The sequence below is a fragment of the Pectinophora gossypiella genome, chromosome 12 (genome assembly GCF_024362695.1).
Source record: "Pectinophora gossypiella chromosome 12, ilPecGoss1.1, whole genome shotgun sequence".
Lineage (NCBI taxonomy): Eukaryota > Metazoa > Arthropoda > Insecta > Lepidoptera > Gelechiidae > Pectinophora > Pectinophora gossypiella.
This window is the reverse complement of record NC_065415.1, coordinates 7545607-7559624: the sequence shown is the minus strand read 5'-3', so window position 1 is coordinate 7559624 and position 14018 is coordinate 7545607. Positions and strand designations below refer to the sequence as shown.

General features: G+C 37.7%; 2 protein-coding genes across 2 annotated transcripts in view; one reads left to right on the top strand and one right to left on the bottom strand.

Annotated features, from left to right (window-relative positions):
- The window catches only part of LOC126371073 (endoribonuclease Dicer), a 47600-nt gene extending 41552 nt beyond the window's left edge, over positions 1–6048 (top strand). Inside the window, exons 31-34 of the mRNA XM_050016259.1 lie at positions 85–296; positions 1089–1242; positions 2372–2556; positions 3756–6048. Coding sequence (XP_049872216.1) covers positions 85–296; positions 1089–1242; positions 2372–2556; positions 3756–3912 — 708 coding nt within the window. The 3' untranslated portion in view covers positions 3913–6048. The remainder of the gene's footprint in view (positions 1–84; positions 297–1088; positions 1243–2371; positions 2557–3755) is intronic.
- Positions 6049–6625: 577 nt separating this feature from the next.
- Positions 6626–12506, bottom strand: LOC126371604 (uncharacterized). The gene is made up of 5 exons (XM_050016921.1): positions 12487–12506; positions 9874–10033; positions 7890–8000; positions 7347–7484; positions 6626–6867 (listed from the first exon to the last, which is right to left on the bottom strand). The coding sequence occupies exons 1-5, from the start codon at positions 12504–12506 to the stop codon at positions 6643–6645; spliced, it is 654 nt and encodes a 217-aa protein (XP_049872878.1). The 3' UTR covers positions 6626–6642.
- Between the last annotated feature and the right edge of the window lie 1512 nt (positions 12507–14018).

Below are 14018 nucleotides of genomic sequence, written 5' to 3'. Positions count from 1 at the left end.
TGTAAAATAAAAACTACAAAATAAGTAATCGTTAATGCTATGTTTAACAAATCCTGGGAATCACGTACTTATTTTGTTTTTCAGGCTCTCTCCCACTCCTCGTACATCCGCAACCGCCTCACTCGTTCTTACGAGCGTCTCGAATTCCTCGGAGACGCCATCTTGGATTTCCTGATTACGTCACATATCTTTGAAAATTGCCCCGATTTGAAGCCCGGTGAACTGACCGACTTGCGATCGGCCCTTGTGAACAATGTCACCTTCGCTTCTTATGTTGTCAAACTGGGATTGCACAAGTAGGTTTTTTTTTAATTTAATCTACATGTTATAATAGACTGGTTTCCAACTAAACGTGAAAACAAGAAATTACTGTGGCATTTCTATGAAAAAGCAAATTGTAACGTCATAGACAAGCGTGATAAAATGTCGGACTTATTATTACTTAGTTTTCTTGATTTAAATTCATAAATAAGTTAAGTAGAAAAAGAAAATGTTTTCGTCGGGTTTAGATCTATCTGTCTTTATTTAATAGGTAATCAGAATTTCATAATTTATCTTTGACCTAAGACAGGTGTAGACCTACGTGTAGACTATGGAAATTGACATCATATATCCTGGGAGTGTACTTACACTGAGCACATTTTGAAAATTTAAATAAGTGTTTTTACGTATATTTTTCATAATAATATAATCAATAAAAGATAAATGATAAAAAAAATTATGTTGTCTATTGTTATTTTTCTAGTTACAGTTGTCTGGTTAATGACAACGGAATACTTTGCAGATTAATGGAAAGTCGTAGTAACACGCAGGATCTACGGAATTCCGTAGGATTAAAGGTTTAGTGAGTCAAGTCAAGAATACTTGCGTGGACTTAGCACTATGGGCGTCTCTGAAAATTACTCTAAAGTTACTAGTGCTCGATCCTTCGTAAATGTGGAACAAAATTTCAGGAATAAAACATGCTTTCGCGTTTATAACACTCATGTAGTATAGTAAGTAAGTGACATATGATCGAGCTATCATTTATGTGGTATTATCAGATTTTTGCGGCGTTCTAAACCAATAAATCATTGTTTTTTTAACAGGTTCATCTGCTCTCAACTGAACCCGGTCTTGGAGACAGCGATTATGGCGTTCGTTGAGCATCAGGAGCGCAGGGACCACAACATCGTGGAAGACGTGCTCTATCTCATCGACGAAGAGGACTGCCATATTGCAGAGTACGTCGAAGTGCCCAAGGTAAATTATCTTTGTAATAGAGTCGAATGTAAACGGCTTCCGTGGTCTTCGTTCATCGAGCATCAGGGGCGTATATACCGCAATATCATGGAAGACGTTCTTTAGATCATAGACTAGGAGGACTGCCATATTGCGTCGAAGTGCCGAAGGTAAATTTATTTTATAATAGAGTCTAATGTAAACAGCCGTGCCTTCGCTCATCAAGCATCCTCCGTGGCCCAGTGGTTTCAGTGTTGGGCTCAACATTCGGTGATCCCGGGTTCGACCCTGGTGAGAACCTAACACAAAATTCGCTTTGTGAGCCCTGGGCTGGGTAGGACATTACAGGCTGATCACCCGAGTGTCTGAAAGTAAGATGATCCGTGCTTCGGAAGGCACGTTAAGCCGTTGGTCCCGGTTACTAATTACTGATGTAAATATTACAATAATAACCTTGACACCAGGTTTGCTGAGGTTGGTAATCCCCTCATAACCCACACGATATAAGAAGATCGAGCATAAGGAACGTAGATACCACAATGTCGTGGAAGACGAAGACTACCAGATTGCCGAGTAGGTCAAGATGCAAAAGGTGTCAATCTTGTAATAGACTTAGTAATAGAATAGTTAGGACATTACAGGCTGATCACCTGATTGTCCGAAACTAAGATGATCCGTGCTTTGGGAGGCCCGTTAAGCCGTTGGTCCCGTTTCTACTTACCGATGTAAGTAATTGTCACATGAGCCATGTCAGGTGCCTTTGGCGGCTCAATAGTAACCCTGACGCCAATATTGATATCTTGCAATAAAACAGTTGTTACCTGTTGCGGTCCGCGTGAACTTTGGTGTCTTTTGTGGAAGTATACTGAGTCCACTCTGGCACTTGCCAGAACTTACTAAGTACTTACTACTATTAGTACTTACTACCGTCCTTAGAAAGTAAACTATGAGCTATGAGTCACCCAGTATTGTTTTGTAAGTAATTTCATTTCAGTGTGTATAAAGTTTTTGAAAACATTTGTTTTACTTTATAGTTTGTTTTGTCAGGAACCAATATATCTTATTGTCAATGCGTGTGTGCGCCGTCATTGTGACGAGTGAGTGAGTGAGCGATCTCTCAAGTAGACTAAAAAACCAATATAATTCTTAGGTTCTGAGCGATATATTCGAGTCGCTTGCCGGCGCGATATACTTGGACAGCGGCGGCAGCCTAGAGGCGGTGTGGGCCGTCTACTACCGCATCATGTGCAAGGAGATCAACCTGTTCTCGCAGAGGATCCCGCAACAACCCGTCCGCGTGCTGCACGAGATGATACACGCTTGTCCGGAGTTCGGGTGGGATATTTTTATAAGTTCTTTACTGTTCAAACATTGCGGAACATTGATTATTTTAACGTCATAAGACCGAATGTCCTTATAAAATCCAAACTCCATTGTTTAACTATTGTCTGGAAATCTCGGCCTTATGAGGTTAAAAACCGGACGATATAGAAAGAATATAAAACCACCAAGACGTAGCAACCTTATACAGGGTGTTTGTGACATCATAATGAATACTGAGGGGGATGATTAAGATCATGATTCTGAGTTGATATTAAGTGGAATTTCCTGTCGGAAAATTCATGTCAATTTTAGTGTTTTTTTTTAAATATTTACAATTCTATATTTTTGCGACGGAAAATTCCACTTGATATCAACTCTGAATAATGGTCATAATTATCCTTCAAAGTTTTAGTTACGATGTCACTAACTTCCGTCTCTATTAGCCGCTGGAATTCTATAAATAAATGGAATGGAATGATAACGCCTGGTGAGATACATTAGTACAGTAAGTGTGTAAATTTGCACTGGAAATAGAAAGCTAATTTCACACAACAAAGTATAAGCTATAAACAACATTATCTTGTTTTTGCTAACCTATCGGCATGCTTGTGGAATTGCATAAAGTTTTAATAGCGGCTATCTTTGTAGTGTGACTATTGCATTATAACTAGTAATTATCGGTTTATTAACTTTGCAATTAATTGACAATATATTTCATTAATTGATTGTAATCCAAGGCTCTAGCGCACCCCTATACTCAGCCAGTCGTGCTTGTACCTTTTTTTTACTGTATCTTGTGGTTTGTAAAGATTGTGGGTTCAATTCCTACATGGACGCCTCCAAGCCTACAGAAGTCGATTATTGAACATTTTGATTCTGACAAAACTAAATTTTATTCTAGTCTGACAGACCTAGAAATAGTTCCATCCTTCATTTACGACGAGTGCAAGACAGAGATAAAGCTAATTCTAGAACTCACTAAATTAAAAATTAAATTGGTGTCCATAGAAGCCAGCACCATTGATGTTCCAAAATATATCTTTGATTCCATGAAACGTCGTTCGAATGTAAACTTGCGAGAACGTAATTATGAAGATTTTGTTGAGTGTTGAACAGCCTTCCCCCTTCATTTAAAAGCATACGTAGCATCTTATTGCATAATGTTTTTTTACGTAAACAATACAATAAACCATCTATACTTTTGTTTTCAGGAAATCAATAGTTCCGGACAAGGGCTTCCCTAAGGTGATGGTACCAGTGAAGGTCACAAAGAACGGCAAACAGCACACGGTCCACGGGTTTGGTAGCAACAAATTCCAAGCGAAGCGAGCTGCTGCTAAACTAGCCCTTAAAGTGCTTGGTTTGTAAACACAGGTGAATTACGGCACGGGTGTGGCGCGAAAATAGGTTATTCACATCGTACGAGCACTTATTCGGAATGTGCACGTCAATAGCGCCATCTGGCATACGCAACTTTAGGGGCTTATTTCAAACAGTGAATAGCAAAAAATTTATATAAAATTTAAACTTTTTCAGCTGTTAGTTTTGCAGTTTATAACACAATAATAATTACCAATTTTTAAAACAATATTGACAAGTTTCCTATACTCCTTTTGTTGAATATGTCTGCGATCGTTTACTATACCGCCACCATACTAGTGTTGAAATACGACCATTTCATGAAATAGAATATCACTGGTTGGCCGCATCATGATGTAGTTTGGCCAGATCAATAAACACAAAACGTTTATGATTACTTCATATGGCAAAACTTTGGCAATCATATCGTAAAATTAGTAACATTATCCACCGGTAGGGCCCTGGTGTCGATTACATTTAAAACTAGATTGATATTATAATCGATAAATCAATGTAATTGTAAAATTTTCCATATCGAACAGGCACGTAATTTTGAACCTAAGAAATTAATCGACTATTCGCATTTTTTTTTTGACACCGCGTACATTAACGATATGGTCAAACGTTGATTGATATATCATTAAACGTTGATGTTTCAACCATTATGGTCAACTTAAGTTGGCTATTTAATGAAAAATGAAATGGACATATTTCATGAAATGGTCGAACACATCATGAAATGATCAATTCTATGACCTGGCCACGACATATACACATAGTAGTACTCGTGACCGTACCTACCGAATTTTTGAGCTATTTATCTATGACAAATATTGCATTTAAATATGGAAAGTAAAACAATATCCTCGGAGTTGTTTTTTATGATTCATACGTACATACTATACGTATAATGAGGGACTTTCCAGGCTACGGGTCCCTCAAAGACAATATAGATGGCGCTGTATAGATTTTCCTTCGTTTTACCTTTTAATTTCATGGATAACAGACATGCATTTTTTATCTTCGTTTTTGGGTATAAATGTTTTTATTACGCTTTTTATAACCCTTTTTTATTACGCCCAGGCACAATTACATCTTTCATTCATTATTATTCTTATCAAAATAAAAAGAAGCAATATAGGTAGCAACATAATTATATACATAATGTGATCCAAATATCAAGCAACAATTATTTTTGTATATGATTATGTCATGACATTATAATTATCACGTTAAAGCTGTACAGAGGCGTCTATATTGTTTTTGGTGAACGTAGCCTGGACAGTCTCATTTGAAAACGAATTCGAACTTTGTGTATGTCAGAATCGCATTGTGCAAGTACCTATATTATAAACATCAGGGGGTTAAAATGGCCACCTCGAAGCAATTCATCTAAGAAAGCAATATTGCGATTTGACATTTGCGCATATAAAAGTAAGTGCGCAATGCAAACAAATGTCAAATAGCAATATTGCTTTCTTAGATGAATTCTTCTGGGGGGTTAAAATGGCCGCATCGAAGCAATTCATCTAAGAAAGCAATATTGCAATTTGACATTTGCGCATATAAAAGTAAGTGCGCAATGCAAACAAATGTCAAATAGCAATATTGCTTTCTTAGATGAATTGCTTCGATGTGGCCATTTTAACCCCCCCAGAAGATAGTGCAATATGTATTGCGTACTATGCATAGTAGTAATTAAGTCCAAATTAAATTCAGTAGTATTATGACTTTATTCCTATTTTAAATGGCACATGTAATGACAGGTGCGAGATTTTGTTTCTATTTTATATCAATTGTATCTTTTCTTGAAATGGAATTGTCGCTGTAAGGTGCATTTATTTGTTTAAAAATAAATTTTAGAATTCAGAATTATAGTCGGTTTGTATTGGCTAGAATATTTTTATACATTAACTAGGAGATTATTTTTTAAAAAGGCTGTCTTTCGGATTTAGTATGAAAATCTAATTATATTATTATTGAATTTGTTAATACGAATTACGGTTTTATTTGATTCTCAAATTTTATTAGTCGCAAATGTATGGAATTATAATGATGGACTGGAAATGTAAATTGTGAGTGCTGAGCCTAAATGAAATGTTTATGTTTAACTTTTATATTATCTATAATAAAATATTTATGTAATTTGTTTTTATTTTCATTCTCCTACTACGAATGATTTTGATGACATTGACAAGAGGGCGCTGGGGTGCACTAACAAACTGTCAAAATGTCATTTCCTGAGGAGTGTGGGTTAGTTATGATTTTGGCCACTTACCATAGCTATGATGGTGTTCTATTGAGCAAACGAGTTTTTTGACGAAAGGTGACTCGGCGTTGTCCATACGTTATCGGCATTTCGAAACTTGTTTATTGCTTCGTTATATACTTAGGTATTATTTTGTAAAGTAAATATAAATGGTTTCAGAAAAAAATATACACTGACATGATTTAGGCCCTGCGCAGACGACAGACTATCCGTGACGCACTTTTTAGTCTGTGAATGCAGTAACGCGCCGGACTTTTTGCGCGTCGTGTGCGTTACTGCATATAATTGCATAGGTTATATTTTCACAGACTAAAAAGTGCGTCACGGATAGTCTGTCGTCTGCGCAGGGCCTTATTGGACAATCAAAAAACAAAAACATCTTATAAATAAAACACATCACCCCCCTCAAAATAAGATAAATATTTTTATTCATATAAAATAAACTATGAGTAACTTTTATCGTGTAGAATTTATTGAAATAACAGGACAAAAAATATTATGTAAATAAGTAAGCGTTTATCTGGTCCGCAAGTGGTAGCGGAGTCATCAACCCACTTGCGAAACAAGCCGATTCTGTTGTGCAGGGTGGGTAGGTTCACGTTGATGAGGGTTGTCACCCCCACGAGGATGCCTCGGTCGTCAACCTCTTGAGGGTCTCCGGTTCCATGGCATATCAACCCGCCGCCTTCTGTTTCCTGTACCAATTACGCATGTAAGAAATGTTGCCGTTCTTGGCAGACAAATTTATTTTAGAGCTCTAAAATAGCGCCGTCAGTCACTAAAGATGAATTGAAAAAAGAAATAAGAGTTTTAGTCAACTAAATTAAAATTAAGTTTGTCTGCCAAAATGTTTCTAAGTATTCTAATCACAGCACAAAAGTACGATAAAAAAATAAGTTAAATTATGTTAAAACCCAGCGCACACAGGCGGTGCTTGAGGCGTCCTGCGTGGGTATAGAATAAATCTTATCGTGTGCGTTGTGAGGTAGAATATCATCATCAACCCTGGTATCAGGGTTATAAAATAAATAATGATGCGTACAAGAATTGTAACTCTTTGCCCCGGACCAATTCGTATAGCTAGATATACCCCTGGGTCTTACTTTGGTATTTAATGGCCGTAAGCCGCTCAAGAGTAAGGGGAAGCGAAGAATTGTAAATATTTTATACTTACAGCTGCTGCCAAAGCGTCCGCCTTAGCATAGGCCGTGCAGTAATACAGTTTGCAGGTCCGTTGCAGTATGCTCTCACAGCTTGCTCGTGGGATTACCTGCATATCCTCGATAAAGAGGACTTTACTAGATTTCCAGCTCTGCAAACGAATCATCGTCATGAATTATGTGCGCATGAATAAGTCTAAAAAGGCCACATCATAGCAATTCATCTGAAAAGTTATAAGTATTACAATTTGAATTTTGTTGACATCAATTGGACAAGACTTAATCCAATAGTGTACTTAGGTAATATAATAAATCTCCGTAAGGTTCGACCGGCGAAACGTTGTAAATTATTAAGTATGTAAGTATGAACTTGACTGAGCTAAGTTTAACCCCCGGTCTTACTTTAGTCTTCAATCGTATGGGCAGACGTCACACACACAGATGCGCGTGTACGGTAACGTTAACGTGTAGTGTCCGTATAAAATGAGGTTTTTGTATTAAGTGTCCGGGGTGTGCTTTACTTTATGTTTTTGCTTAAATAAAAAATACCTGCGCACCGTCATTGTCCGAACTGCCGTAGCTGAGCAAATGCCGTCAAAGTCTTGATCTAGAGATGCATACGGTATGCTGTTTACATGAGAATTAAAGTCCCATTCTCTGTCTAATTTCTGTGACAGATAAGTTACCAAGAGGTCTTATTACATCTACCTGGCCGACGTGCTAGATGCGGCAAGGTCACGGTGGTTGCCATGGTTACTCCTCACCAACTCCCGTTTCCCGATCAGATCGTGTAGTGTAACAAATCGGCGGGTCGTAACCATGGAAACCACGATCTCGAGCGAGTTGGTGGGGAGGAACCATGGAAACCACCTTGACGCATCTAGCCTGTCGGACCGGTAGGTGTAATAGAAAGATTATACACTAGCGTCAGTTTTATTATTGAGCCGCCAAAGGCCCCTGACGTGACTCATGTAAAGACTACGTAGGTACTTACCTCAGTAAGTAGTAACCGGGACCAACGGCTTAACGTGCCTTCCGAAGCACGGATCATCTTACTTTCGGACAATCTGGTGATCAGCCAGTGATGTCCTAACCAAACTAGGGGCCACAAAGTTATTTTTGTTATAAGCTTATGTCTCCACCGGGAATCGAACCCGGGACCTCCGGATCGTGAGCCCAACGCTCATCCACTGGACCACGGAGGTCGTTAGAATTTAAATTCTAACATTGTATTCAGCAAAACTTTATTTCTTACTTTTTTTTGAAAGATTTTGATGTTTTTATTTGCTACCTCATTGATGTATAATATTATGCTACTATAGTAAACCTACGTCATCCAAAACACTCGATCACAACAGGCCTTACAAATTTTAGATCATTTTCCGTTAGCTCTTTAAAGTTTGTTAGCAAGAAAAACTGTCTTCTAATAAAGTTCAAAGTTATTGTCATTATAAGTGATGACAGATAGAGATGGATTAGAGTGTACTTAAAAGCGTAATCTAATCCATTAATGGATTTGACCAGTGGATTAGAGTGGAACAGAGGAATCGTTCAATGTCCTTTATCCGGCACACATTTGACTATTTTGAAATTTTCTTTAATTTATGCTTAAACCATTACTAATAATACCTAAGTCGATGTTCCCTAAGTCGAAGAATTATTGCAATACAGACTATAAAATAACGGCTATACAAAAGACTTCAACGAGTTCATTGTTACTGTTTATTTGATCATAACTTTAAAATTACCAAGCCGATTTTAATGAAACATGCACCATTCCCTAAATTGGACAATACTTTTAATCCAATAGTGTAATATAATAAACCATAAGGTTCCACCGGCGAAACGTTGTAAACTATTATGTCTACGAACTTGACTGTGTCAGTTACTTAGTGTTGTAAAACTTATAACAAACAAATAATTTTGAATCCAACCAATCCAATAAAATAATATGGCAATTAATTTGAAGTTTCTGAGAAATGCGTGACAAACATACATACATACATCTGTGAAACTTAGCTCACGTGCTTAGAAGCTCACTGACATACCTATTATATGAATACTGTGCAATTCGAACATTATTACATAACTATACAGCAGTGGTTCCTAACCTTTTTAATGTCACTACCCCTGTGAACAAGTATGGAAATTGAGTTTACTCCTAATTTAAAATAATTAAAACCACACAAATTCGAACGAATATAATTATGTTTATTATGTACTTAAGTAAGAAAATGCACGTTTAGGTAACTAGTAAAGTAATATTATAAATCTCGGAGTTAACTAGTGTGAAGGTTGAAATTGCATTCGCAAGTTTGACACTATTAGGTTCGGTTTCACTCAACGCGCATCTCATGTCATGCTCAACATTCAGACGGTTTCTGGCTTTTGAGTTATAATACTATTTCGTGCCATCCCGTGTTACCCCCTTAGAATCTCCGTTTTACCCCTGAGGGGGTAATTACCCCCAGGTTAAGAACCACTGCTATACGGGTACCATTGATAACTTTCTTTTTTGAAGTCGGTGAAAAAATGTCTTACCAATACTGTCAAGCTGTAAGCAGGAAACCTGAAATATTTTTGCGAATAAATTTTGCTGACGTTCCTCCATTGTTGATGACCTTTATTCGGTGAATATTTATCCAAGACGACATGGAGCGTGCCGGCAATAACGCGTATATCTCGAAGTTGGTGAGTAAATCTGCAATAGGGAACATAGTTTCCAAGCATATTGGGAAGAATCTAATCTAACCTAGCCTACAAGATAGTATAAATATGATGGTGTACAAGTTGGTAAGTTACGGTCACGATCACTAATATGTATACACTTTGACACCATGTCACATTAACTTTTTTGACAAATTAAACCGTAAGTCTCATTGAATGTCAAATATGATAGTGCGACAGAGTTCTAAAGTTCACATCACAGACCTGTTGGGCACAACAAAATATAAGTTTAAGAGACATCAGTATCATAATGATTTTCACTAGTGCTGTAGTAACAATTATTAATATGAGTTGGACACTGTGACACAATACCTATATCGGCGGCTTTTTGAAAAATCACATTCTTACACGATTTTCTTCAACAACAAAAAAAATGAGACGACAACTTTTACCTGCATTGAAATTAATAGAAATCGAAGTATTGATGAAGAAAATTACATCAGAATGTGGTTATTCAAAAAGGCGTTAAAATGGTTTTATATATTACATGGGTTTCTGCAGATATTTTTTAAAATAAATTTTGTTAATTTTTGGAAGATTTCTATTAACTTTGATGGACATCACATACGGGCTAGAAGAATGTAGGACAAGTTTAGATTAGGTAAATTTAATCTTTTTCCATGATGCAATGTGAATTTTACTGGGAATTCTTCGCGGCGTTTTAAAAATCCCACTGCTAGGCAAAGGCCTCCCCTTCCTCTTTCCATTTTTCGCGGTTCTGTGCGTACTCCGACCAGTCCCTCCGGCAAGCGTCTTTCGAGGTTTATCACGACACCATACCCGTCATGAGGCACCCAATGCGTGACGATCCGTGCCCACCGCTCAGGATGCATGCGAGAAATATGTCCGCCCCAATCCTATTTAAGTCTAGAACAACAAAATTAATAATACGCAGTGACATCGTAACGAATACTGAGGGGAATGATTCAGCTCATGTTTCTGAGTGGAATTTTCCGTCGAAAAATGAATGTATATTTTCAATTCTATACTTTGGCGACGTCAATCCCACTTGATATTAACTCAGAATCATGAGCTGAATCATCCCCCTCAGTGTTCGTTACGATGTCACTAACACCCATACGTACTCGTACGGCTACATGTAGGTACGTACTTCTACGGGGTGCAAGTGACATGGTACTGAATACTGTGAGGGATAATTCAGACCACGATGCTGAGATGATATCAATTGGAATTTCCCGTCGGAAAGTGTATGGAAATTTTAGTTTTATCTATTTTTAGTTCTTCATACTTTTCCGATGGAAATTCCACTTGATATCAGCTCAGAATCGTGGTCTGAATCATGCCTCAAAATTTTCATTACGATGCACTAGCACTCTGTATAAACACCACGAATATTGTGATTGGTATGAGGATGCGAAAGTGTGTCTTGTGTGTGCGTGCATATAACCGCAGTTATATTAAAATAAGGGATAAATACCTACCAATTATTGTTTAAATCAATTCTCACCGTTTTCTGTTTGTCAAAAAGCAGTGTGTTGAACTCAAAACTGTAGTTCGACTTATAATATTTCCCGAGCAAAAGGCTTTGTAAATTTTTTTCGCTGCATTATACAACTTATACACAAATACCTGAAAATTCAATTAATTCATGTTAACTATTATATACTGACTTACAGCGATCGGCATTTTCGGAAGCGTTCCGGCTCACGATCGTAAAAGTTGTATTTGTTGATAGGTATTAAGTGGGATAAAGGCGACGGAACATTTGACGAACCAAAAAGGAGGCTTATTATGCATTAGGTACGCCTAAGTTACTATCAGAATCGACTCACGTGGTGTTTGAGTGTACCAAGCGCAACATTTTTTCCTCCGGATCGACCGTAAACCTGAATAAGTAATAAACAAAATTTAAATAAAGAAACAAACAAAACTGTTATAATTAATAACAAGTGATCAAAAAATGCTAGGAGGGCGCACAGAATAATGTCCTAAGTACCTATCTAGGTATTTGTCTAGCCTAAGTTTATAGTTTTAGGTGGTTTTAACGAAAGTGTACTGTGTGTGACAACCGGAGGCAACTCATGCTCTTAGACTGTGCCACACCCCGGACATATGCGTAACGCATAAGTGCGAGCTAGACAGACAGTCTGCACGCGTTCTCCCTTCATTTAGAGTAAAGCATAGAATAAAGAATAATACTACGGACCAATAGAATGGTCACTTTCCGCCGCATCTATTGGTATCCAGCGCCCAGCTAGCTTTACCTCACCCCCTCTGAGTTTTACTTCAGTCAGGCTTGGAGTGTCTGTCTCGCTAGCAGGGCTACTCAAGTCCATCTCTATAGAGATACTTACGTAGAAAACAAGATATCGGAAGACAATATAAGTCACACCTTTGCGATGAATATAATGAACCTTATGATGACAGGTTAGTAACCTAGCTATAAGGAATTTAGAGGAAACGTACCCTTGGAGAGTCGACGTCATCAAGAAACGCTGAAACTGGACATGAAACTGAAGCCAGTAATATGAATGTAACAAGAACTCTATTGAATAACACCTTTGAAGATTTAATAAATAAAATCGAGAATCGGTTTACAAACAGTACAAGCATTCAGTAAAACTTGCTCTCATTTTGACGCAACATTCACAAGCACAAGGAGCTCACATGTTTTTGTAAGAATCAGACATGTTATCTGGCCTGTCAATCCATACTTCAATATTTGGCTCTAGAAATCATATTTTAAAACCTAAATCTCCAAGAAGGATTTATAGCAGCAGACATTATAGCACACGTGACCAAATAGTAAGCTTTCATTTAGATTCCTTATTTTATATTCGTAGCAAAGTTATCAGACATTCACTTGCTAAGAAACTAAGATACCAAGAGTTCACAAATTATAAGAGAACAATTTTCAAATTATTTTTGTAGGTATACTTACCAATATCTACCTATATTTTATTCTACCTAACCCAGTATCCACCTGGTCCCGGATTCAAATCATATCACATATCACAAAAATCATTTTGTGAACCCTAGTTTGGTTAGGACATTACAGGCTGATCACTTGATTGTCCGAAAGTAAGATGCTCCGTGCACTTTAAGCCGTTGGTCCCGGTTACTACTTACTGATGTAAGTTAGTAGTAGTTACATGAGCCATGTCAGGGGCCTTTGGTAGCTCAATAGTAACCCTGACACCCGGGTTGATGGGGTTGGAAATCCACCTCACAACCCACACGATAGAAGAAGAAGTATCCACCCACTGCTGGTCGTAAACCATCTCTTGGGTATGATACTGTAACTGCTTTAGTCCATTTTTTATCATCGCGTCTTGCCAGAGGAGGCCTTTTCCCAGTAGTGGGGGAGTATAGGCTGAAATAGAATAGATGTCATAGAATGTCAATCGGCGATAATTGATACATACTTACTACTGTTACGGTAAAGCAGTGCGTTTGAATGCGTGCTGTAAAATAAGGTAGTCGACCGACAGTAAACGTGTAGCGAGTTTAGCGGCGAGTCCACCTACAGGCACTAAAGACGTGGATTCGACACGGATGGACCGTGCGGAGTGACAGAATTTAATATACTTAATTGCAATTTGACATTTGCGCATATAAAAGTAAGTACGCAATGCAAACAAATGCCAAATAGCAATTATTGATTTTTTAGTTGAATTTCTTATATGTAGCCTTTTTAACCCCCTGGGCTCGAAAGCGGTTAAGGGATCCATTCAAAACAAGAAAATCCACCGCTGCACGCTGTTCCTCCGAAAACTCCGATTCCGCTACAATATACGCACCCATTTAGCGTACAATAAAAATAAAATCTTAATATTCAGTTTTTATTCGTGGAAGAGGCTCGTCCAGAAGAAGGTGGAAAGACGGTTTTGGATCCCTTTGAAAGGGCCACCTGCCAGGATAAAGAACTATTAAGAGGAGAGAAGAGAGGCCTTTTCTCAGCAGTGGGACACGATAGGCTAGAGAGATAAAATAATAGT